The following is a 25,740-nucleotide window of genomic DNA, read 5'->3' as shown; positions in this document are numbered from 1 at the left end:
CCTGGAAGCTCCAGCAAACCTCAAACTGTTTGATGTGCTCACACCTCTGGAAAACAAAAACTCTTACCACCATATAAATTCTACAGCAAGCCAATTTTTAATTATACCTATCAAAATAATAATAAAATCCCAGCAGTTTCATTCAAGCTGTTTGAATCACGGAGACCACCTATGCAAATATCAACACAGCATTTGAATTTCCAGGTAACTACTGCCAATTATACACGGGGACACTTTAAAAAAGAAATTAAAAGGATAATTAATCATTTTCACACACAAAGGTTACAAGGTAACATCATCATGCAGTGGTTTTAAAAGCCTCCTACTTTCTGCATTTCTATTCTGGTTAGTTTGTGCCAAGATTAGAAAAGCAGATTTCAATTTTAAAAGAAGGAGAGAGGAAAGTGAGAAACTTCCAGCCTTCCCTCTGGTCATTCCATGTGGGTATTATGGGATTCAAACATTAACAAGGGAATATTCTGCTGTTAAAAACAGGCTACAACAATATGGACAAGAATGTTGCACAAACATTTTCATGACTGTGCTGTCATCTACTCTGTCCAAAGGTAAATTATTTGAAAATATCCTGCAGAGACTTTTAAAAATATATAGTTCTACTGAGGGCCCTGTTAGCTTGACAAAAAAAAGTCATTATTCCTCTTTTTGCTGTCAGAAAGTTACAGAGGGTTTGAATTCTGTAGTAATACACTGGAAATTGTATTTACAGTGGTGGCACAAACCAACAGAGGAGGAGAGCAGGAACTTCTCCCTCTCTCCTCCTCCTGAGGACTCTGTGGCTCAGAATGACAACATCCAGCTGGGAGGAGAAAAGAATAATTTCTGTGCAAAAATAATAACATTTCAGAAAGAAATCTGCTGGTACAACACAGATTCTGCTGGTCTGCTTTTTATTTAACAGAAGCTGCAGCTGACACAGGTTCACCAGCTACCAACAGGTTTCTAACCAACTTAGAAACTGAGGAATTCCTGACAGGATCAGATCAGCACGGAAATTCTGTCTCAGAGCTGGACACAGAGAGCCAGGGGGGAGGAAAGGAGCCCTGGGTGCTCCACTGAGGCTCCTCATTGTTTCAGAAATAGTAAGCTGTGTGAGTAACCCAGTTGGAACACTCCTCCTTGGAACGTTTCGCTGAGCTGTGAGTTGTAAAAATAGATTTGTAAGCCTCAGACTTGTCCTCGCTGTCTGCAATGGATCTCTTGGTGGTGGTGGAAGAAGCTTTATTGACTTTTCCTGGGACTGATGGATTTCCATTCTCTGAGGGGAAAAAGAAATAGAATGAAGCATGACAGCTTACAATGGATAAAGGTATTTAAATAAAGATGAAAAACAGTTTGAAAATTAAATATTTGAAAATTAAAATACATATATTTTTCAGCTCTCTCATAAATTTCTCCCATAACTGGACTCAACAGCTTTTAGAAATCACACTCAAAATACATTTAGAAATTTTGAGAGAGGAATTCTCTAAATCTCTTGCACTGCAATTCAGTACTGACAACATTTATTCCTCCAAGTGAAAAATGGCTCTTTGGCAACATGGAAGTCCCCAGCAGCCTGCAGCATTGTTTAGAAATCAGCTCTCAGATGCCAGCAGCTGAACTTGTGCCACACCTTTCCCCAGGGAATCCCTCTGCTCCCTTTATTCTTTGCAAAGTTATGACCAACAGCAATGGTCTGAATCATTTTATACCTGCAGTGGGGAAATGCCCATCCTCTGTTTCTGATACCATTTTTCTCAGTGTATTTTATCTATTGCTACATAAAAATACCTTTTTTTATTATTATTTAATCTCCCAAGTTGCAGGATGGTATTTAAAAAAGCCAAGTCTCTGGTGCAGAGAAATGAACATAGGAACTCAAAATCCTGGGTCAAACTCAGGCACAGGGGGGCTCCCAGGAATTGTGTGTGCAACCCCAAATCCTCACAGAATTGTGTATGCAACCCCAAATCCTCACAGAATTGTGTATGCAACCCCAAATCCTCACAGAATTGTGTGTGCAACCCCAAATCCTCACAGAACTGGGTGTGCAACCCCAAATCCTCACAGAATTGTGTGTGCCCCAACAGAAACAGTTTCAAAAGGCACTTTTTCTTTTACATCCTCAGAAAAGAAAAAAAACTCATTAATATTATTAGAATTATGAGGTTGCTCAAGATCCAGGAGCAATTCTCATCATCTGGGATGAAATATTTTGGAAAGTCTCTCCTGTATAAAAGCAGACAGCAGAGGGCAGGTCAGGCATTGCTGATGGAATTTCTGCTTCTCCCAGTTTATCTACAGATCATCATTCTCAGATTCTTCAAATTATTCTGATTTTTTAATGTACAGGATATAATTCTTCCCACAGAAACCTCAGACTGACCTTAAAAATGTACCCATTCTGTTTGAAAATATCACTGTGGGGACATTAAATAGCAGAATAAATATTAAATAAAGACAAGGCACCATTATTTGGATTTAAGGGCTGCCAAGTTTACTCAAAGCTTCAAGGCTGCTGTAGGTTCATCAGTCCAGCCTGAAGTTCTATTCCAGTGCTCCCAAGGACACACAGTAGGTAAAACAGAGAAATAAAAGTTAAATAATCAGGGTTTTTTTAACAAAATTCATCCAAATAAAGTGTCATAACATAGTTTTTGATTAACTGTACATCAGGAAACTGCAAATTCTCCTCCACTGCCTCACAGCCAGGAAAACACAGCAAACCCATGACTGTGTAAATTAGAATCTCTAATCTCATTAAGTCAGGTTCCCAATTTAAGCAATATTAGAATGCCAGAAACAAGCAAATCTGGCCCCATTTTTCATATTAGGATTAAGCACCAACCTGAACTTTTGGTGAAGATGATCTGCCTGTTTTCCCCAGAGCTGGAACTGACACAATCCTTTCCATTCTTAGCTTTTGAAGGACCTGCAGAATCTAAAAAAAAATAATTAAAAAATAAAACAAAAAACAATTAGAAAAATGAAATCCTGACAGCTTCAAGACTCAGAAGGTGACACTGAATTTGGAGCTGTATTACCTGCAGAGGGCTCCTGCTGAGAAGCTGCTGCTGCTGTCTTGCCTTTCTTTGATTTCTGAAACAACACAAGCAGAAATCTGGTAACAAACTGAAAGGAGATAAAACTCCCAACTCGTATTTGAGAGACACACTATTGAATTCAGTACATTCTTATTTCTTACCCTGTAGAGTTCTTCCTTCCACATTTTTTATATTATTTCTACATGGAAAAAATAATAATCTTGAGAAGCCTGCAGTTACATTAAAGAAAACTCTGCAGGACAAAATTGGATTTGTCTGGATTTAATATTTTGGTTTGTGTACTTTGAAAGGGGGGTGTGTTAATATCATTAATTGATAATCTGAACCCACACAGCAGGACAGCAAATTGCACAACATTAATAAGACACAACTAATTGTAATAAATAAAATTTTCAATTAAAATTTCAGAAGAATCTGGAATCTTGTATCCACTAAATTTTGTTTAGTCCACAAAACAATCCCTCTTGGGTACCTGTCAATAACTGAACTCCCTGCTGCAGGATTGCTTGGGAAGACAAGATGCAAATAGTTAATCTAAATTTTTAAAAATATATCTGTGCAGCAGATTTTCCAAATTAATTTATATTTATATAGATTAAAAACCAGAAAAATCCCCTTACTGCTTTTGATTACATAAAGATGTATCAGCCCAGTCATTAGCATTATTCTCACTGGATACATTCTGAATTGTGAACATGTTTTAAAACAGCTGCACAAAATCAAAGAAAATAAATATATTTAATTCTGTTTTCAAGCTCAGGAGAAGCCCTGCTGTGAAGCAAAGGATTAATAATGCTGGAGGGAAGAAATGCCACAGCAGATGTTGCTGCAAAGCTGAGACAGGAGGGGGTGGCAGAGGATCACGGCTCTGCCTGCAAACCTGGCTCTGCTGCTGTCACATCCATGGAATTTGGGTGGGAAGGACCTTAAAGCTCATCCCAAGCCTGCCCTGGGCAGGGACACCTTCCCCAGAGCTTCCTCCCCAACCTGGCCTTCGGGCACCTGGAAAACCTCAGCGCAGGGGATCTCCTCCTTTTGTTGTGGGTGGATTTCCAAAGCAAAGTCACTTCCCAGATGTTTGTAATTCTATGGATGAATAAATTCACTGTGCATAATATAGATCAGAGAGAGATTTCAGTAAGGGCACAGCGACAGCTGAGCTTGAATCATTTTTTGTTCTGGCTCCAGCTTCATCTTCCTGATGTTTTGTCTCGTGGGGATAAAGAAAAGGAGTTTGTGCTTCCTGCCCCAAACGCAGCAGGTCCACCAAGCCTGCTAAAAGGAAGGAAGGAAGTGAGGAGGAAATCTGGATAGCAGTGCCAGGAAATGGGAATTGCTGAGCTGGAGCTGCCAGGCCTCAGCAGCTGCAGGGACAGCAGAGGTTGGTTCCAGCTGCAGGGACCAGCTGGGACACCAAGGCCACCACTTGAGGCTGAGAGATTTGCAAATCCTGTCCTGTAATCCTCCAATAACCAAACAAATCCCATTTGCATGTTCCCCCAGGGCACACAGAGCCCCAGGACCAGGGCACGGTGTCCTTTTGTGCTGTCACCCTAAAAGCCACAACAGCCCTGCACACCCGGGTACTTTGCTGTGCACAAATTGGGGGCAGCAGCACCTTCCAGATGATTCAAAACCATCTGACCCAAAGCTACAGACCCTGTTTCTAAAGCAAACCAAGAGCAACCAGCCACTCACTCATCTGCTGAGATCTGCAACAGCCTAGAAACAAATTATAAATCTGGTTTTTTTCCCAAACTTTGAACTGCCAAATACTGAGGGGAAAAAAAGAAAAAACTCTCTGAATAGACACCATGAGATTATCATTCTTATGCCAGAAGAGATGAGTATCATTCTTATACCAGACATGAGATGCAGAGACTATGAGAAACAGGAAACAGAACAGCAGGATTTTTATGGAAAACCATCCTTTTGATGTATTGCCCAGGCCCAGTGATGCTGCACTGGCCCAGTGCAGATGAATAAAGCCCCTGTGATGAGAAGGAATCATATGTTCCCTGACAAGTAAACAAGCGCTTGTTTTAAAACAAACCGGGGAAATATTTGCATGGCAAAATCAAGGGATGAAACCTCCATCTCAAGTCTCAGATGCTGAAAGGATCAGACAGTGATTTATGTTCCTGAGACCCAGCTAAGTCTGAGCACCCTGGCCTGAGTCAGCACTAAAGGTTTGCTTGCTTTGGCATCCTCCAGGGAGCTCAGGGAAAAACAGCAGTGCTGACAAAATTCCCATATGCACAAGTGTCATTTGACAGCTCAGCAGCACAGAACAACCCCCAGCTCACAGGGCAGTGCAGCAGGGCTGCAAGGATTTGATTTCCACTGCATTTCACCTGGGCAGATGGAAAAATGCAAAGGCCTCGACAGCACGGTGGGAATTAGGGGTGCAGTAATTGCTGAGGACTGTGAGAACCACAAAACATGATAAATATCCACAGTCTTACAGCACCAGCCCAGGAATGCACAGATCCCAACATCCTGTTTCTGACTGAGGCCAATAAAAGACATCTCATTTTATAAGGTCAAAAAACTGATGCCATCATCAGGAATTGCCACAAGAAATACAGGGATATTGTAGCTCATTACTAGAATGAATTAATTTCAAGAAAACCCTGAAATATTGCTGCAAGAGTTCATTTTACCCATTTTGAGTGCACAAGGCACTTCCTGCTGGTCAGAAGAAAGTTTAGGATGTACAGCTTCAAGATGTTATTGGCCAAATACACACAAAAAAACCCCACTGCTTTTCAAAATAGTGTTTAAATACAACACAGCTCACGGAGGAAATTCCTCCATCTTTACAGAGATCAGCAAATCTAAGAGCAGATTCGTTGCAGAAAAGAATTCTTCAAATTTGATAACAAATATTGTATAAAAATCTTACCTTTTCTAATTTACTTTTAAGTCTTCTTTCCTCCATCCTTTTCTTCAGAATTTCCACATCTTCTTTATTACCATTAAGGACAATCACATCTTCCTCTTGAAAGGGAGTGCCACACTTATGAAAGAAAAGAAAGGACTAAATTGCATTTCTATTTTTCTGTCTCCTATAAGAAAACACTCTGAACCAATTCTTTTATTCATTTATGTACTTTCTGTTCACAGGTCCCTTGTTTTACTGGCACAAATGTACTTAAAAGTATTCTTACTTAGAACCTACTCAATTTTCTGAACCCCACACCTAAAACTCAAAAGTATTTTCTGATTTTTAATTATGAATGCATTTGATTAAGATCCTTATGTCATTCAGCTCTAGAATTTGTCTTTCAGCTTAATGAGATAAGAAACAACAACTGATGGGAGCAGCTCCTTTGCACTGAGCAGGGACAACACCAAAGGTGTTATTCCTCTACATCTGGAACAAACAGCACGTTTTTCTCTTCAGCTGGGAGACAGGAAAACATGAAGGTGTTTTTTTTATTTATTATTATTATTTTTTAATTTTACTGTGGGGATAAAAAGGGGTCATAAAAGCAGAATAATTCCTTACCCCTGCCTTGCTGCCTCACTGGATTGTATCACAGAGACTGTGCCCTCATCTGATTTATCAAACACTCCCAAGTTTCCAACTACTTTCATAAATTAATCTGGATAATGGCTGTAACGTCCTCTGTGTACTTCCACATTTGTTTCATACTTGAAGGCACAGATGTTTCCCTGTGCACATTTGCAATCATTTGATGCAGCAGCACACTTACCATGATGTTTTCTTGTCTAAGGTCTCAATTTGCTTTTTTTTTTTGGTTGGTGTTTTTCTTTTTTATCTTTTTTTCTTTGGTTGGTTTTGGGATGGGTGTTTTTGGTTGTTTTGTTAAATGCAGAAGCTTTCTATTAATCTGCAAGATTAATTTATAATCCTGCCCCTGCCATTACTCTTCTTTTTTCTAAACAAAGGTTTAGAAAGGTTACTCCTGTATTTGCAGTAGGAATTAAACAAATGAAAGGACATATGGGCAGGACTTTGCTCCAGTGCTGAGCACAGCTCTGAAACTAAAACTGAACCTGAAGCCAAGTGGTGGGAGATTGAGAGGAGACAGGGGTCAGGGAGAGGCACAGGACAGCGGGCAGGAAGAGGAAAGGCACACACAAGAAAAGGGAGAGTAGCCCAGATTTTCCATTTCTACTCAATGAGAAATCCCAGCCTGGTGTGATCTCACACTTGGGAGTGAGAAAGCTCCAAAATCAAGAATTTCAGTCTTCATTCTGAGGCAGGAGCTGGCAGCTGCCTTGATTCTAAAGAAGCCCCACAGATCCACTTCTAGAAGCCCCACAATTTCTTCTCTAGGGTGTTTCCTAATACAACATGTTTCAAACATATTTTGACAGTAGACTATATAATTTCATTAAATGTTGTATTTTAAAAGAGCAAGCAAATCCAGGTTCCCATCTGGAAAATACAAGTGGAATTGTTCAAAATTGAAAAGTATTTACAAGAAACAAGGAAATGAAGACAGTGTTCTTTCCATTCCCTGAAACAGAAAATTTTTTGCTATGACAACATTGGATTATCTCAGAGACCATACCCTTCCAAACATCTTAATGAGATAAAAAGCAGGAAGAAGTTTCAGTTTTGCAAATTCAGATGAAGGACAGATGTTCTGTCCTTCAGATTAATTAAGGTCTCGGGGCAGATGTTTGTTTTATGGTATCACGGGGTCTCCTCTGCTGTACCTTGTTTATCTTGGGCCTTTAAATACAGATGAAGGTACTTCCTGTAGTTCTTAGTACCTTGAATAGAGGACATTCCTAAATGATGTAGCTCTTATCTTTCTTAAAGTATAAAATACAGGATTTTTAAAGTAGTAATGAACCCTTAATTTGACTTCCTGAGTTCTAGAGTTCACAGTTTCAGCTGCCTAAGACAAGAGTTGTACATTATTTATTGCTGTAAAATACATTGACACATTATTTTTTTTTTAATAGCATCTAAAATGTAATTCTGTGCATGAATACTCCAGTCTTAATGTAATACAAATGAACAACAGGCAAATATATTTTCATATCTAAATGTTTACACCAGTGTTACAGTTTAATGTTTTCAGAGAAACCTAAAGGCTCTTTCCCAAATTTGACCAGTGAATTCCTGCAGTTCTCCTGAACATGATCATTACTAGGAAATGCACAATTCCCACCAGGATGTGGGACATGGATGGCCACAACCTGAGTGTCCTTCTTTAAACAGGGACATTTAGGGAGAGGATTGAACATCTTTGGACCATCTCACTGTTCATCTCCCAGCCACACGTGCTCATGTATTAAAGATTATTCTTGTTTGCCACAGTTAAGTAAAACCTGTTTTCAGAGAGTGAATTTTCCAGAGGTTTAGCCATTAAAAGTTCAGGAGTGTAAGATCTGCTGAACATGTTTTTTCACATTGTCACCCAAGCCAGACATGCAATGGGTCAGAGAGTAAAGGACAACTTGGGAGCAGTGGAAATTTCCCAGCCAGTGATTCACAGAACATGAACTTTCACTCAGGAGCTGCAGCATCTACTTCCAAACCAGTTCAAGAAAAAAGCCTCAATTTACAGAGTTTCTCTTAAAATCAGTGATAATTTTGTACCTGCCGTACCCTCTGCAGCTGTGCCTTAACTTCGAGGTTTTCTGACCAACACGGTATTTTTATCAGAATGTGTCCTCCCAATCCCAGCACATTTAGGCTCAACTTTCCACTTATTAAACCCCCTAAGAACCTTTAAAAGGCTGTGACAGCAAACTCTGTGTGTGTGAATGATGATTCAAATTCATCTGCTCCACAGCAGGTCCTGTAAAGCAAATTATGGCAGCAGAGAACACGCAGGGGTTAACACCTCCTGCTTCATTTTATACTGACTTTTGTAATTTTGCAGTGCTGCTTTCTGCCCTTGTTTATTTGCTTATATAAAAGTTACAGTTTTAAGGGCTGGGGCCTTACCCAACTTGTGGTTCCTTTATCTCATGGTTACAAACACGGCACACGGTTCTACCAAACGTATTCATCACACACACCTCACTCACAATGTTCTTGTATTTATAGCTGTGCTTTATCATTATGTCCTTCTGTTTCCTATCCATTACCACACAATCTGTCTTTCTAGTTTTTTGTATCAGTTCCTCTTATTTTCCTGGCCCAGCAGGGCTGCTGGACCTTTGCTTACAGAAATGTTCAGACACAGAAGTGCCATTAAGCCTCCTCCTTATCTCCTCACCCCACCAGGGCTGGACTCTGTTTTGCAGAAGTGGCAGCACTTACATCCAAATCCTTCCTTTTTTATTCCCTTGGCTTGATCCCTGCTTTGCAGAAGTGGTTACACTGCTAAGAGGCTCTCACGTTTAATTCTGCCGCTAACTCATAGCTTAATTCTTCCTAATTTATGCTAAAGTGCTTTTCCCAAGCGAGGTCTGTGCTTCAAGGTCTTTCGCTTATTCTCTTTCCAGCTTCCAGCCACTGGAAATGCCCGGCAGCAGCAATTCCCTGCTGGAATTGTCGCCTCGGAACTGGAAAGTTTCGGCAGGCGAATAGTTAAGGGGAGGAGGAGAAGGAGGAGGAGGAGGAGGAGGAAGAGGAGGAGGAGGCAGGCTCCCAGTTCTCCCAGTTGTGCCGGGCTCAGCAGCCGCAGCTGGGGGGCAGCGGGGGAAGGCTGGGGGGGCACAGCGGCTCCTTCCCCGCAGGATTCCCCGCAGGATTCCCCGCAGGATTCCCCGCAGGATCCCGGCTCCCAGCCCTTCCCAGGCTGCCTGCAGGAGTTTCCCGGGAGCTGCAGGCGGATTGCTGCGGGATCCAATGCTGAGCGCTGCAGGGAGGGGAATCAAACATTCCCCATTAATGGTTAACCTGCTCCGGGCCGAGGGACACGGCTCTGCTGAAGGACAATGACACCCTGCCCTTCTCTTCATCATTATTATTATTATTATTATGCTGCCGTCTCCTGGCTAACTCTGGACGAGGTAAGGCTGCATCACTTGCATCGCAGCATTCCTTTTTCCCTATGTAAAGCGACAATTTTACTTAGAAAACACTCCAATCTATAGTAAGGTTAATATTTTTTTCCCCTTCTTTACCTTGTGACGGATACACAGAAGGATGGAGGTCATTACTGCAATTGTTTGTATTATAAAAATAACGGTATTTATGAAAAATATTTATTATTTATCATTATTTATTATTACTTATTATTATTTTACTATTTATTATTTATTATTTATTATTTATTATTATTATTATTATTATTATTATTATTATTATTATTATTATTATTATTATTATTATTATTATTAATTAAGCTTTGTAACTTAAGGGTTTAAATAGTTTTCATTGTATTTGTTTGAAATTACTGTGAGGTCAAATACACATAAAAAAAAGTTAACAGGAAAATAGCAAAGATGAACACTAGAACTTCATAAATTTGCTGTATCAGTAAATTGGAACGCAGTGTTTTTAAGAATGACTTAAATAACTGGGTTTGATGGAGAAATGCTTTTACTCAACGCAACTCAAAATCCAATAGCAGGCTTCGTGTTCTGACCCCATTTAAACAAAAAAAAAAAGCACTTAAAAGAATTGATTTTAACGTTTTTTAAGGATCGAATTAGTCTTCCCCTGTTTATAAAATGTCTACATTAATTCCTGCATAAATAACTTTCAAACAAAAAAAAAAATAGCTATGAAAAAAAGTTGAAATAAGTATTTAATGCTTTTTCAGCATTTTATTAGAAGATGAAGCATTCCCAAGTCATTTGTCTCACTAAATTACGAGGTCATACCAAGCAAACTTTATCTAAACTTTAATATTAGGCAAAAGCAAAGATGACAGAGAAAACAGAATGTTTAGAGGTGCAGTGATGCAGTCCCTTCATGGCAGGGAGAAACAGCAAAAAGCAAAATGTGTTGTTACTACAAAATGCGCAGCCAAGTATGTGCTAATGGGGTCTCAATGAGCTGAGCTGACATTTCACAGCCTTTTTCCAGGCATCATCATAATTCCCCTTTCCTCTAGAGTTTACTTCGTTAATTCAGATGGAGCATTTTAGACTTACAACAATTTTCTATTAAAAGTAATACAATATCCTTAAAAGCATCCACAAAAGTGCTTGAAAACCCCTACTTTTATTTTTTTTTTTTATTTTTTTTTTCCCTAAGAATGTCACACACTACTCGCAGGAGTTTTAAAAATTCATGCAACTTCATCTCCCAGATTTAGAAAACCTGTGCATAACATAGGAAATTCTGGGTTCCAGAGACATTCTGCTAACAAAAAATACCTTTCACGGCACTCTTGCATAATAAGACTCAAGGGCAGGATACTCCCAGTGTTGGATTGGGTTATTATGGACATTCCCAATGGGAATCTCAAGGAGGAAATTTGGGAGAATAAGCTTTGCCAGCAGACAGGGCTGAGAGGATCCTGCTAAACCAACAAATTCCATATCCAGTGGCACTGCCAGCTGCAATTCCAGCTCAAAATCTGGTCAAACACTACCAAAAAGCTGCTGCTTTTATTCCACAATATCCTCCCGAGGCTGAAAGATGTCAAATTCAGTTCTTGCAGGCCAGGTTCCATCATTCAGCTGTCCCCCATAAACGAGTTAACACTGGAGAGGAATTGCTGCCTCTTATGGGGTGTTTGTGTGTTTTAATGCTGCCATAAAAATACAGTTTCTAGATGTCACACAGTCCAGTAGGAAAAAATCCATAGTAAACACTTAACAGCCTGAAACAGCCCCAAAGCTATTACTTGAAGGGTAATAAAAATTCAGGTGTATGAAACAAGGAGGTTACAGCTTGAACTACACTTTGCAACCTGCCCTAAATGTATTCAAGGAAAAAAAACCTGCCAAGCATCCTCATTCTGGATGGATTCAGAGAATACTCAGAGTTGGAACTGACCCACAAAGATCACTGAGTTCAATTCCCAAATAAATGATCTGTACAGGGACTGAACCCACAATCTTGGTGTTTTATATTTAATCAGGTATAAAATCACAATTATTTTTACAGCTGCCTGCTGGTTTTAGTGTAATTCTTATATTCGGAATGAACCTTCCCTGTGACATCCCAGAGATCTCGTGACATTAATTCAGAGGAATCTCAGTGTTCCTCCTGCTAGTTATTCCCTCAGAATAGAGATTCTGTGCGAGTCCAGCTGCACAGAAATCGCTGTTTCCCAATTCCAGCCCCTGGGTACGTACATTATGATCCTCACAGGAGCCCTCTCTGGGCTCTGGCACAGGAGGCATTTCATTTTTAATGCAAAAATCCTGCTTTTCACCTTGCAGTGGCATCCCTGCTCTCCTGCTTTCTGCACAGCATCCAAAGGTTTGACAAGGACTTGATTTGCTGCAGCTTTTTGTTCAGATGGATGGAACGCTCCCATCAAGGTTGTTTACCCAGTAAATGGATCCCTGAGGAGCTCAAAGGCAAGAACACTCTCCTGGGAGCTGATTTCCTCATGTTTTTCTTGGAGCTGCTGAAAGAACATCCCAGGAAAATGGACGAGCCCTCCACCTAACACAGAGCTCTCCTTTCGGGAATGCTCAGTGGAAAAGAGGCACCATTCCAGCATGAAATCCAGTGCTTACCAGTAAGGACCAAAGGATAAATACATTCCTTCCCAACAGCCCAATAAAATCTTCAAAAGGTGGGAATATGGAGGATCCCTTCCCTCGGTTCAATTTGTGTTCTTAATGCTTTTTGAATTTTATGTCTCATTGCTGCTTTAACTACAGTGGCCTCTTTATTTTCGAGCTTTTAAGGGAGGTGCTGATTTTTTATTAAAAAGAAATATTTTCCACTTCTTTCTAATGAAAACCTTCAGTTTTCCAACCACAGCAGCATTCCTCTAATGAAACTACCTTTATAAAAACCTATTTTTCTCCGTTCCTGTGTAAAGCCAAATACTTAATGATTTTGACAGCTGCAAAGTGTAAAATATTTCAAGGTGAAATGCAAATTTTGTTTAAAACAATCATTGACTGAAAGAAGAGAAAATTAATTACCTTTAAAATAAAATTTAAATCTTAAAAAATTTAACTGTTAAGCTAAACATTGGTATTTTTCCTCTAGGAATTTTGATACCAAGTGCTTCAAGGATAAAGACTTTATGTAATTGCTGTGGGATTCAGGACTGGCTGCACTCTCATTCCTCTGAGTGTTCAACAAGGTAAGGGAAAAACCAAAATGGAAGAACTCCTGTGCTAATACTGCTGTAAATTAGTTATCTCAGAATGCCAATACTGGCACATGGGTCCTTATTACCTCAGGGTATGCACAAGTACCAAAAATAAGAAATGAGTGTTGTCCCCTTGTTCAGTTTCCCAAAGTACAAATACAAAGATGTCAGAGGAAAAAAAAAAATAAAATGTCAGAGTCAGAAACATTTGCTGACTTTATAAGGACAAAACCCAGAGTATTTTGTGGATTACATTTTAGTCTCTTCCTTCTGTTTATTTAATAAATTTTCTGTTGATTTAATTTACTGAATTCTGATCCTCTGGCAGAACTTCAAGTTTCCCAGGCCTTGAGGAAATCTCAGCAGCAGCTGCTCCTCAGCACTCAGAACTGGCTTCTTCCCTGGGGCCCTGGGCTCACCCAGCACCTCTGAGCACAGGAAACTCCCACCTGAGGAGCTGAGCCCCCCCTTGGTCAAGCAGTGATGAATTCAAAGCCATTCTGGGTTCTTTTGGAGATCATTTTGTCCTGGAAATGCAGAATTCCTGCCTCACAGCTCTGCATTCCCAGGGACTGAGTGCTCTCAGTATGGGCACACTCAGTTCCTCCTGGTAGTAAACCAAACATTTATAAATGAAGCACTAACATGGCATCTATTTAAAAAAAAAGAAACAGAAAAGTTGTCTCCCTCTATCTCACTTTTCCTTTCAGATGATCTGAATGTTTAATTGGACTATGATAAGAAGACAGGATCTGGAAATAAAAGATGAACCCACTTCATGCAAAGAAATCAAAATTTTTAGTGTGTGTTGCTGTCTGTATGTTCATCTACACCTTCATCTACCTAAAGGTTCCACTTTATGACGAGTCAAATGACCAAAAATTCCATGTCAGAAGAGCAGAATGTGGTTATTACCCAGATGAAATTTGCTCAGCTCTTTTTGTGGGGAAACCTGCAGCCTCTAAAATTGGAAACTTTTGTCAGAAGTCCTACCAGCCCAAAGCCCTCAGCTGCATTCAGAGTTCCTGCAGCTGCTCCACAGTCCTGAAGAATCTGCATTTTATCACCAGACCGCTGTCAGAGGAAGAAGGAAATTTCTCCTTGGCGTACATTATTACAATTCACAAGGAGCTGGAAATGTTTGTGAGGCTGCTAAGAGCTATTTATATGCCTCAGAATATTTACTGCATCCACATTGATGAAAAGTCACCCAGAGATTATAAAACTGCTGTACAGAACATCGTTAACTGCTTTGAAAATATTTTTATTTCCTCCAAAAGAGAACACGTTGTTTATGCAGGGTTTTCAAGATTACAAGCTGATATTAATTGCATGAGAGACCTCGTTAACTCCAAAGTTCAGTGGAATTATGTTATTAACCTGTGTGGTCAAGATTACCCCCTGAAAACAAATAAAGAAATCATACAATACATAAAAAGTAAGTGGAATGGGAAAAACATCACTCCTGGGATAGTGCAACCCCTTCATGTGAAGCACAGGACAGAGGTCAGCTACAGGGAGTATGTCCATTCCGGGGTGCCCTACGTGTACCCAGCAAAGATCAGGAAAGCTCAGCCTCCACATAACCTCACCATTTATTTTGGCAGTGCCTATTACATCCTCACTAAGGACTTTGTGCAGTTCACGCTGAGCGATGCCCGCGCCAAAGCTCTGCTGGAGTGGTCGAGGGACACCTACAGCCCTGATGAGCACTACTGGGTCACCCTCAATCGTTTACCTGGTAAGAGTTTGACATTTCTGCCCCAAAAAATCCCCAGCAGGACAGGGCTCAGGTGGGGAGAGGCTTTGAGCTCCAGCTCGGAGCTGAACAGCTCTGAATTGCAGAAATAAAGTCATTTCTTCAGCTTTGGTGCTGCTCTTTGGTAGAGTCAGTTCTGGTGGCTGAGAAATAAAGCTTGCCTGTAGGAAATTGCTATTTCAGTGCAGACCAGGAGTTAGGAAAATTCTGGTTAAAAAAAAGTGTTTTGCTGCACGAAAGCTTTTGCTCTCAAGGAATAAAATTTAAAAAAAGCAATAATACTGAGAATATCTGTTCTTATGACTTAAATATCTACAAATAAACACTTACTGTGACTGCAGTTAAGAAGTGTCCAGCAGTGAAAATTTTCCCTGTATTAAGTAGAAAATAATTTTATCAGAGCCTTTTGTTTTTAAAGATGCTCCAGGGGCTACACCCAATGCAGGCTGGCAAGGAGACCTAAGAGCCATTAAATGGAAAGATCAAGAAGGACTCTCACACAAAGGCTGCAAAGGTAACGTGAATTTTGATCATGAGCTTAAATTTGATTCACTGAGGAGCATTAATTGGTGATTATATATTATTTAAACCAGCTATTTATTGTGCCTCAGTGGTCATATATAATTTATTTTGGAAGTATGAAATAAAACAAGGCACCCTATAAATTACTGCACTATATCCAATTAAAGGGATTTTGAGGTATATGTTATATTAATATATTAGTTAGGTATTTTATCAATTTTGAGATGAGCACAGTATCCATACACTGACAACCCTTCTATCAGCCCCTAATTAGCAATGCACTGATTTGATCAGTTCTCAGTGGAGGGGCTTTACCCTACAAGGATGTTTGTCAGGTACTTCCATCAACATTGGGTTCAACCCCTTCAATTTGAACAATACAAAAGAACATTGCTGAGCACATGGAAAGGATGCAGAAATAATTAAAATCTCCAAGTGTGCAAGCTGAGCCCAGGTGTGATTGAGCAGGGAATCCCAGCAGGACATCAGAACATCTGATGCCCAACCACAACGTTTTATTAATCAGAGTAACATGGCAGGGAAGCAGCTGGAGGTAAAAAAACATCTATTTCCATAAAATCTAAACACAAATCCTCATCTTTAGAATATTCTAGCATTATCCTCCAGCTCCATTTCTATGCAGAAATCAAAAGGTGAAAAGCGATTTTTAAAAGAGCTTCCCTTCATGTTCCCTCTGCTGCCACACCTCTCCAATCTGTCCCTGCAGGTCATTATGTCAGAGACATCTGCATTTACGGCCTGGGGGACCTGCAGTGGATTATTGAGTCCCCTCATCTGTTTGCCAACAAGTTTGAGGCTGCTGGGAACCCGCTGGCGCTGGAGTGCCTGGAGAGGCGGCTGCGGCTCAAGGTGCTGCGCCAGGCTCAGGTGCCCATCGAGCAGCACTGGCGCCTGCAGGAGCGCAGCCACTTCAACATGCAGCTGGACGTGTGAGCTCAGCCCTCTCCCTGCAAAGCTGCAGCATCCTGCCACAGAAAAAGGACATTTACAGCCATGGGCTTCGCTCTGTGCATGGAGGGGAAAGCACAATCCTGTACTCCCTAAATAATCGGGTTTTATTTATTCCGGCAGCGAGGGGTTAATTCCCAAAGAATGTCTGAATCTCTGCTGAAGACAAGGGGGGAAGTTCATAATCCATTAAGTGACTTATTTAGCTGGAAAAGTCAATATTCCTCATGTTCACAGCCAAAGCATGACTAACTGGCATGAAAATAATAAAATGGAAACAGTGACTGAACAAAGATAAAGTATGAAGAAATAACAAATTAAAGTCATGACCCACTGAATGTCTCAGGAAATGTTTTGAATAATGAAGTTGATGCTAAAATTTCAGAGCTTGTACGTAAGTGACAAGCAGTTTGTGACACAGTTCATGCCACTGGGGGATGTGGGTTTGTTTTTATTTCCCAGGGCCAGCTGCATCCCTAATTTCATTTTGTAGCATGGCAACATCACTGCTGCTCTTCCCAGGCTTTGCTCCTAATAACAGAAGGATCCTGCAACACGTTTACCTCCAAGTCTCTGCTCTGAGGAGTTTAGGGCAAGGATACAGGGAAAATTTGAAGGCAGGGATTACAGGAAAACTGAACAAAAACCCATTTTTCAAACATTTTTCTATCCCAGTGTACCTGACTGAGAGAAGCAAAGAGCCTGCACTTGCTGCCTGGCAGGAATCAGGATGATTCACTTGATTAAAAATTGCAAATTATAAATAAAAATTAAATAAATAATTAAAAAAATAAATTAAAAGGAGCAATTTCAATGTAATCTTCAATATGTACCCAAAACATCCCATTTTCTTCAAGGAAACTGGCTACAGATAGAGCCTATTTCCAAAAAAATCGAACCAACAACAGGACACGAAAGTTTCTTGTTAACTTATTCCCAGGTTGCTGGAACTTTACTCCTCATTTTCCCACACAAGTTTATTGGAAACATCATTTCTTGCAAATGAACTTTCACCTAAAGAAAGGCCATCTGGTCACTATTTATTTACAAACTCAACCCAAATGAATGTCCTCAGTTTCATGGATAATCCAGGACTTATCTTGTGGTTAAATATTGCTGGAGATACTTTTTTTTTTTTTTTTTAATGAAGGGAAATAAAGCTAAAAAAGAAAAGGAAAATAAAAGCCGGGCACATGTTCATGCTGAGCTTGTTGAGAGTCTCTTTCCAAAACATTACTGAAGCTAATGGGTCTCTGGAATGGATTAATCATAGCAATATTCATAATTAATTTCTCTCCAGTCCACTGTCGGGCACTGCCAGCGTTTATCCACTCCATGATGTCTTTTAGAACGGGAATGGAACACTCCTTTTTGCCATCATTGCAACAAATCCGGTCTCCAGCCTTCACCCCTTCCACCACCACACAGAACCATTGTGAATCACTTCCAAATTGAATTAAAATGAAAAATTCAATAGCCAGGCACTACACATCATGGACTCCTTTCTCAGAAATTGAACCAGGCCAAAAACCTGCACAAAAAGGCCTCTGAAAATACAGTTTTGGTATGACTTGACCCATGTCAACTTTGCATACTTTGCTTAAAGGATTTTGTATTTGAAAGAAAATTTTAGGAAAATCATCACTAAACCATTCTGAAGTAGTAAGAAATGACATTCAATTCATTATTGTGATTACCATGACCACATCATCTCCTTGAAACACCCATGAAAATCCTTCATGGATTCTGTGTTATTATGTTAACAGTTGATCAATCACAAGTTTCAGACCTTAGTAAATATTTGTTAATTTTGGTGTCCTAAGAGCAGAAAGGGCCAAAGTGACCCTGGTTCCAGGAACCACTGCTGCACACACAGCTCTGGATCTGACTGCCACAGGCATAAATTCTGTTCCAAAAAGCTTCATATCTAAATTAAACATGGGGTTGTGTTTGATATGGCACAGAGCTTAATAGTTAGGGCACTGCTTCAAGTCTGTGTTTAGTTGACTCTGAAAACAAGTCCAAATCAAACTTTGAAGTGATGCAAGAAAGTGCATTTTAAATGTAATCTTGTCCTTAACTTTCAAAGTGACTCCCAGAAGGACTTCCAGCACCAATTCCATAACATCTCCACACCACTTCTAGCATATTCAGAGAGTCAGCTCCCAAATGAAAGCATCATTTCTGTCAAATAGCAGACTTCAATTAGCAGACACCAAAAACTGCCCATGCAAGAACCTGCAAGCCAGTTGGAACAGAAATTCCACAATACTCTGGCACACCAAAATCCACAGACCTACACAGCTCCCCACAGACTTGGAACCTCCAACATCCCATGGGATACACAAACAGGGAGAAGAGACAGTCTTGCTTGTTCTTTTAATTTTAGCCTGTTGGAGAATTAAACACCTTGCTCCAAAGTGCAAGTTTTAAACTGACAGATTCCATCACAGGGAATTCCTCCTGAGGAACAGGAGGCAGAAGAGCTGCTGCTACAGATTCCTCATCTGGAAGCAAAGTTATTTCTCTGCCTGCTGACTGAAATGTGACTAAGTCACATTTTAGCATGTGACAGTGTTGAGAGTTTAAATTTTCCCTTCTTACTGATCAAAATTTGGCTCAAGCCAAATCCATTTCTGTGGAAGAATGTATTACAAGATGCATCTGCACTCCTAAGTTGCTCTGTTTCAGACAAAAGCTCTTTTCCAACTCTTTTAAGTCTAAGTAGAAGCTACACAATTTGTCCCCAGCACTTCATCTACCAAGCCTGCTCTCCAACTTAAACCAGCACTAAAAAATTCTCACTGCTCTTTCAACAAATCTTTGAAAGTCAAGAAGTTTTATATTTTAGCAAGACAGTTGAAAGCATTTACCCTGCAGGCAGTGAGACAATCTCTCTCTCTCAATGCTGCTCCAGTGGCTGACTGGTCCCTTGGATAAAATTCTATATAACATATTCTAAATAACATTCATTTGAACGTTATTTTTTAAAGTGAACCCTTCAAAATGCTACTTAAGATGTGAAGAAAGAACAGCTTATTTTCAAGGTAAAGCACTTAAAGAACGGCCTCACACACTAATTACAGTTGCTGATGTGCCCCCACCGGTGACAGAGCCTCTCCCATTCCTGTGCCTTTCCCGGTACCAATCCAGTCTGACTATTCCAGGAAAGCAGGTATGTGCATGTATTTTATACTGTCAGCTCTTCATCTGAAGTTTCTTTGAGGCAAAAGAAAGAACTCTGAGAGAAAGTTTGGTTCCTCTTCCCTAGACCCCTTCAAACCCAGGACTCTGGCAAGTGCTGTCAAGAAAAACCAAGGAATGCTCAATCCTCCATCATCCTGGTGTTTCCCACTTCCCTGAATCAGACAGAACCTGCACATGCATCCTGGTTTTTCCTAAACACTTCTCTGGTGACCTGCACACCACTGGGCAAATGGATTTCTCTGCTTCTTGTGAGCTGCCACAGTAAAAACAGCTCAGAACTGAGCAGTGAGAAGTCTGGATATTCCCTGGGCAGTATTTTCATTATCTCTTTCCAAATTCCTGTGGGAAATCACTGCTGGGTACAGGGAGCAGAGTGGGGAAGGTGCTCTGGGGGCTCACAGGCAAAGGGCACACCCAGGAAAGAGCTCTCCTGAATCCCACGTTTGTGGGGATGGGAATGGCCCAGAGCTCCAGCACTGACGTTTCTCCACTTTCACAGCCACTGCAGAGTTCTGGGATGAGGTGAAACCACAGATTCTGCTGGCTGAGAACTGAAGAGCCCCAAGACAAGACAGGATCATCCTTTCTGAGCCTTCCTCATGTCACTCTGCAAAGTCACACAGCACACACAGCTGGGATGGCACAGCCCAAACACACAAGGTGGCAAGGTCAGGAAAAGGAAAATGCTGTGGCTCACGGGGGTCTCACAGAGTGGATTTTGCTTCAAAATTATTGTAATTCCTAAAATACAATAATTAGCACCAGCAGAAACATGTTTGAGACAGCCCACAACATTCAAATGTTCTGTACTTTGACATTTTTTGCATTATCAAAACAAGAGGATTCTATTCATTAATAAAAGATTCCAATCTGAGCATAGGCAATGCACAATACTTCATTGTTTCCTTTTTCTTCATTCTTTTATTTTCCTGTATGTCCCACTGGTGCAGAAATGCAGAATGTGCTGCTAATTAGTGCTTTGGACATAACAAACTGTGAGATACCACAAAGCACAGCAGCCACTTCCCTCTGCTCCTGTTTAGAAGAGTTCTACTCCCCTTCTTGATTCTGAAGGGGAATAGCATCAGAATGCACCCAAAAATCTATCAAATCCCTCTCTGACCTTAATGAGTGTTCTCTCATTGTCTTGGTGCATCAAAATCCAATCATGAGAGGATGAGAGATTAAATATTATATCCATTTAATTATTTCTGGAAGAATCTTTCTGAGTATTGTGAAGAATTTCCAGCTGCATGCTAAATACTCATTACTGACAAAAAAAAATCCAGGGAAATATATGTGGGATTCGTTTGGTTTTTATAAGATTATCAGACTGGCCAAATCATGGATAAAACATCTCATTCCTGCATTTTATGCTCTGGTTACACCCATCCATCAACAAAAATTTAGCTGCAAAAAACCCTCATTAAAAATAAATTAGTATCTGCCAAGAGGAAACAAAGCCATTAGGACAGAACAAAGTGAGCACTGAAAGGAGCAATATGAGATTAAACCTTACAATATCCAACAATTTACCAAGACAAAAATTTTTCCTTCCCAGGTCTTTAATATAAATATACTCCACACTAAATATCCAATTTTATCCAGTAGCAGGGTGTTCACAGAATTTAAATAACCACCTAAGTGTGGCAACTCTCAACCAGTTTAAACACAGAACAAATGCTGATAAAAACACAAGCCATGTGCATTCAGGAAGATAAAATTACCAATCAAACAAAACCTCCAAAACCAAACCAATCACCCTTTTAAAAACTGAAATTAGTACCAAATATTGGGGGAAAAAAAGGAGATTCTAAAGTAGTTACTGCAAAATCAAACTCTGAGAACAAAAATACTCATTTTTGTAATTAATTAGAATCACTTTTTAATTAAGAAAGGCCATGAAGAAAAATTGAGGCCATCATAGAACAGAACTTTTACAAGTTCCATTTCAATTTGCATATCCAGATTAAAAACTCCCTTTTGAGAGGAGTGAATGCAGTTGTATAAACACACACATGGCCCAGCTGCTTCTACAGCAGGTAAAACTCACCTTGTGACAAACTTCTGCTTTAATTTCTTTGAGAGCACGCTCAGAGAACACACAGCCACAGTTTCTCAAGAAGCAGAACCTTTAAAGAAAAGACAACACACAGTAATTTTAAATAAACTAATAGAGATCTGTGCAGTGCTGGCAGGTCACAGCCCACCTTCTCCTCAAGTTTTGCACCTAATCAAACTATCAGCATATTTAAATAGGTAATTAGTTTAGTGTTAATGCACACAATGTAAGAATTGAATGAAAAATACTGGGTATATTAAACCACAATAGATATTCTGGTTTTTTGTCTTGAGTGTCTCCTGGCTAATCCCTCCCTGCAAGAAGAAATTCTTCGCAACCATGAAGCCGTGAACTCCTCCTCCCTCAGGTGACAAAGAAGTTGCTGCTCTGCCCAACCCAGGCTGTGAGGAAATTCTCTGCCCCAGAGCAATAAAACACAGATGTATTGCAGGGCTGGAACAGAGAATCCATCTCCAGTCTGATCCTAACACAGGCAGTGGTGGAATGGAGCATCTCTCCTATGAGGAAAGGCTGGGAGAGCTGGGATTGCTCAGCCTGGAGAAGCCTTGGGGTGAGCTCATTGAGCCCTGAAGGAGGTGCTGGAAAGGTGCAGAGAACTGGGACAAGGGACGGAGGGACAGGACACAGGGAATGGCTCCCAGTGGCAGAGGGCAGGGCTGGATGGGATATTGGGCAGGAATTGTTCCCTGGCAGGGAGGGCAGGCCCTGGCTCAGGTGCCCAGAGCAGCTGGGGCTGCCCCTGGATCCCTGGCAGTGCCCAAGGCTGGGCTGGATGGGGCTTGGAGCAGCCTGGGACAGTGGAGCTGTCCCTGCCAGGGCAGGGGTGGCACTGGAGGAGCTTTAAGGTCCCTTCCAACCCAAACCAATTCATGATTCCAACTGCTTGATGTGACTGAAAGGGAGGTCATGTCCCATCTCCTGTGCTTCAGCCCTCAAACAACATTTAGTCAGTTTTTTTCCTGCCAACGTTACCCTCTACATCTAAATTTATTCAGGAAAAGGTAAACTTTCATCTTTCCTTTTGACTATAACATGAAAGGACACCCAGAAGTCTCTTCAACTCTGAAAGCTCAAGCTTGAAAGCTGAAAGCCAGACAGGTACTCCCCACCAAGGCCTGGGTTAGCACATGAGTTACATTTTGCATTCAGTTTTCCCTGCTCTGAGCCCACTTTTCCAGGCCTGAGCACTGACCTGTGCCTCCCGTTCATCTCCAGCCCCACCACGGGGCAGATGAAGCGTGCAGACTGCAGGTCATCATACTTGTCCCCCTTGATGCTCTCCTTGTCCCCACACCAGGCTGGGTTATCCACCAGCTGCAGTTCTGTCACATTCTGGAAAATAAAAATGCAAACCTTAAGCATTTTTTTCCTCATGATAACAATGCTTGGTATTGTTTTCATCATGTTTTGTATTTAAACACTTTGACACACTTTAATCACACTTTTTAACACTTTAATCCAGGGAGCACCAGCAAATGGAGATTTTACAGCATGACCCATGAATTTAACATTGTAACTTCTCATATTAAACACAACATGTTTACCTTAATGCTCTTGATATGGGATGCAGATTCCATGGGGGTTTTATCAGGGGATTTGTCCAACAAATATTCAATGATGGCATCTTTGTTGTACAGCCTGAAACATAAAAATCCCAGTGATTCCATTGGGTTGCCACCATATTCTGTATTTATAATTTATTTTTACTCCTGAGGTGTCCATGGAAACGTTCTCACCTGCCCAGCTCACAGGCCACGATGGGCCGACGCAGCTTCTCCTGGCTCAGGGCACAGTAGAACCACCTGGCCACCAATTCAGCAACTTTGTCAACCTGGAGGGATAAAAACTCTCATTATTTAAAAATATTTGTTAATTATTTAAGTGTAAAATCAGCTCACACTCGAAGCATTCAGCAAAGCCCCAGGTTTCTCACCAAACCTGCCTTGTGCAGTCCAAGTTAATACATAAAATAACTTCAGTGAAGGTTTTTGGGAAAATTCTAGATCAGTTCTCCACCACCTCCCTGGGCAGTTCCAGTGCCTGAGCTCCCTTTCCATGGGGAAATTCCTGCTGCTGTCCCCCCTGAGCTCCCCTGGCCCAGCCTGAGGCCGTTCCCTCTCCTCCTGTCCCTGTTCCCTGCCAGCAGAGACCAAATCCCCCCGGCTGTCCCCTCCTGCCAGGGACTTGTGCAGAGCCAGAAATTCCCCCTGATCCCCCTTTGCTCCAGGCTGAGCCCCCCCAGCTCTCTCAGGAATTCTCCAGCCCCTTCCCAGCTCTCTCAGGAATTCTCCAGCCCCTTCCCAGCTCCCCCAGGAATTCTCCAGCCCCTTCCCAGCTCCCTCAGGAATTCTCCAGCCCCTTCCCAGCTCCCTCAGGAATTCTCCAGCCCCTTCCCAGCTCCCTCAGGAATTCTCCAGCCCCTTCCCAGCTCTGTTCCCTGCCCTGGACACGCTCCAGCCCCTCCAGGTCCCTCTTGTGAGGACCCAAAATGGGTCACAGTTTCCCCAAGCTCCCTCAGCACAAGGGACACTCTCTGGCCCTGCTGCCACAGCACGGCTGGCAGGGGCCGGGTGCCGGTGGCCTCCTGTCGCCCTGGGCTCCTGTCCCGCTGTCCCCGCCACTCGCTCCATCCCCAGCCCCTCCTCCCGCATCCCGCCGCGCTCCGGGGGCCGCTGTGACCCCAGTGCAGGGCCCGGCCCTTGGCCTTGTTGAACTTCATGTCCAGCTCGCTCCACAAGACACAGCACGCCGCCCTGCAGCCCGCCCCCAGCGCCACCCCACACACAGGCCCCGCGGGCCGCTGCAGCGTCAAGAGCGCCATGTCCGGCTCGCATCAGCGCAGGCCGGGACGGGCAGGGCCGCGCCCTCCTTTTCCCGCATCCCCCAAAGCATCACGGAGGCCCCTCCGGACCTTCTCGACTTTGCGGGGCCCCTTGACCAGCTCGTGCCGCTTGGGGATGGTGCCGCCATCGCATCCCATCGCGCTTCCGGGTTCTTCTTCCCGGCGCACTTCCGAGTACGCCGAGCCCCTTCCGGCGTGCTACAATGACGTTACTTAGCAACGATCACTTAGCAGCGCTCGCTGTTGCTTAGCAACGGGCGGCTTGGGGCGTGGTCACTGGCGGCGGGGCGGGGCGGAGAAGGGCGGGGCGAGCGAACCCATCGCTCCGGGACCGGGGGTGCCAGGAACGTACCAACTCAGCGCCGGGGGGGGTTCCCGGCGCCGTTCCCTCCCCTTTCCCGCAGGTTTCTCCCTTATTTTTATGAGGAAATGGCCCGGGACACCCATTTTGGGAGGATTTACGGCCAAACAAGGCGCTCCCGAGGCGGTTCGGGCTGGCGGGGGTGCTGAGGAGGCGCGGCCCGCCCTCAGCGGTGTCACGGACACGGGTGGTAGCGGAGCGAGTTTTATCCGCTCAAGTTCCGTGTGGGATGCGAACGCTGTCCCGAGTGTGCGAACAGCGACAGCGATGTCGTGATGACAGTGATTTAATATATCGCCATGTCGGCGATAAATCACGCCAGAAACACGGGGGTGACAAGGAAAACTCCAGCGAGAAGATGCTGGGAGGGGAGGGCGGCTCACGCCGTTAATTGTCCCTTCTGAGGGCCAGCAAGGGCCAGGCCTTGGCATTGCGGCTACAAACCGTAAATTAAATTAATTAGGACAACTACAATTAGCATGAGTGTAGCCGCGCGAGGCCTCAGTGTCTTTGTCACATCCAGAAATTTTCACGTCCAGAAAATTTAGGGGATAAAGTTAAAAAGCTCCGCAGGCCGAGGCTCCTCAGGCTGGGATGGAGCCCTGGCAGCTGCCCCAGCGCTGGGTGGAACTCGCTGGGATTCCAGCAGGGAATAACATCGCCTTTCCAGCTTTGGGAAGAGCTTGTCCAAAGCCTCTGCATGTTTAGTGACTGAAATAATCTCTTTTTCCTAGCTGGAGAAACGCTCTGAGAGCTCTGGGCT

The 25,740-nt window shown here is 42.3% G+C and overlaps 2 protein-coding genes across 3 annotated transcripts; one reads left to right on the top strand and one right to left on the bottom strand.

Moving 5' to 3' along the window:
* Positions 1 to 74: 74 nt before the first annotated feature.
* On the bottom strand, positions 75 to 25,379 carry RTF2 (replication termination factor 2). Its single transcript, XM_023939578.2, has 9 exons — positions 24,686 to 25,379; positions 23,511 to 23,605; positions 23,319 to 23,412; positions 22,967 to 23,106; positions 21,745 to 21,823; positions 5,971 to 6,084; positions 3,045 to 3,099; positions 2,849 to 2,941; positions 75 to 1,276 (listed from the first exon to the last, which is right to left on the bottom strand). Exons 1-9 carry the CDS (start codon positions 24,752 to 24,754, stop codon positions 1,092 to 1,094), a joined length of 924 nt encoding a protein of 307 aa, XP_023795346.1. The 5' UTR covers positions 24,755 to 25,379; the 3' UTR covers positions 75 to 1,091.
* On the top strand, positions 9,281 to 17,690 carry LOC111938008 (putative beta-1,3-galactosyl-O-glycosyl-glycoprotein beta-1,6-N-acetylglucosaminyltransferase 7). 2 transcript variants are annotated; one of them, XM_086852364.1, is made up of 6 exons: positions 9,281 to 10,013; positions 12,342 to 12,646; positions 13,129 to 13,225; positions 13,945 to 14,975; positions 15,412 to 15,507; positions 16,243 to 17,690. In XM_086852364.1, the coding sequence occupies exons 4-6, from the start codon at positions 14,000 to 14,002 to the stop codon at positions 16,467 to 16,469; spliced, it is 1,299 nt and encodes a 432-aa protein (XP_086708490.1). In that variant the 5' UTR covers positions 9,281 to 10,013; positions 12,342 to 12,646; positions 13,129 to 13,225; positions 13,945 to 13,999; the 3' UTR covers positions 16,470 to 17,690. The 2 variants fall into 2 exon arrangements, with proteins under 2 accessions (XP_086708490.1, XP_023795341.1); XM_023939573.2 differs by having other exon boundaries at positions 9,294 to 10,013; positions 12,342 to 12,703.
* Positions 25,380 to 25,740: the final 361 nt, after the last annotated feature.

This window comes from Cyanistes caeruleus, chromosome 16, assembly GCF_971803275.1.
Source record: "Cyanistes caeruleus chromosome 16, bCyaCae1.hap1.1, whole genome shotgun sequence".
NCBI classification, from domain to species: Eukaryota; Metazoa; Chordata; class Aves; order Passeriformes; family Paridae; genus Cyanistes; species Cyanistes caeruleus.
Note: the sequence above shows the minus strand (reverse complement) of the source record. Positions and strands in the feature narration are given on the sequence as shown.

Excerpts from the sequence above, each read along its gene's own strand:
- LOC111938008 (XM_086852364.1), top strand. The coding sequence starts at position 14,000 with ATGAACCCACTTCATGCAAAGAAATCAAAATTTTTAGTGTGTGTTGCT. Across the intron at positions 14,976-15,411 it reads CACCCTCAATCGTTTACCTG|ATGCTCCAGGGGCTACACCC; the intron begins GTAAGAGTTTGA and ends TTGTTTTTAAAG. Across the intron at positions 15,508-16,242 it reads CTCACACAAAGGCTGCAAAG|GTCATTATGTCAGAGACATC; the intron begins GTAACGTGAATT and ends CTGTCCCTGCAG.
- RTF2 (XM_023939578.2), bottom strand. The coding sequence starts at position 24,754 with ATGGGATGCGATGGCGGCACCATCCCCAAGCGGCACGAGCTGGTCAAG. Across the intron at positions 23,413-23,510 it reads GTGGCCTGTGAGCTGGGCAG|GCTGTACAACAAAGATGCCA; the intron begins GTGAGAACGTTT and ends TTTATGTTTCAG. Across the intron at positions 3,100-5,970 it reads TTAAAAGTAAATTAGAAAAG|AAATCAAAGAAAGGCAAGAC; the intron begins GTAAGATTTTTA and ends GTGTTGTTTCAG.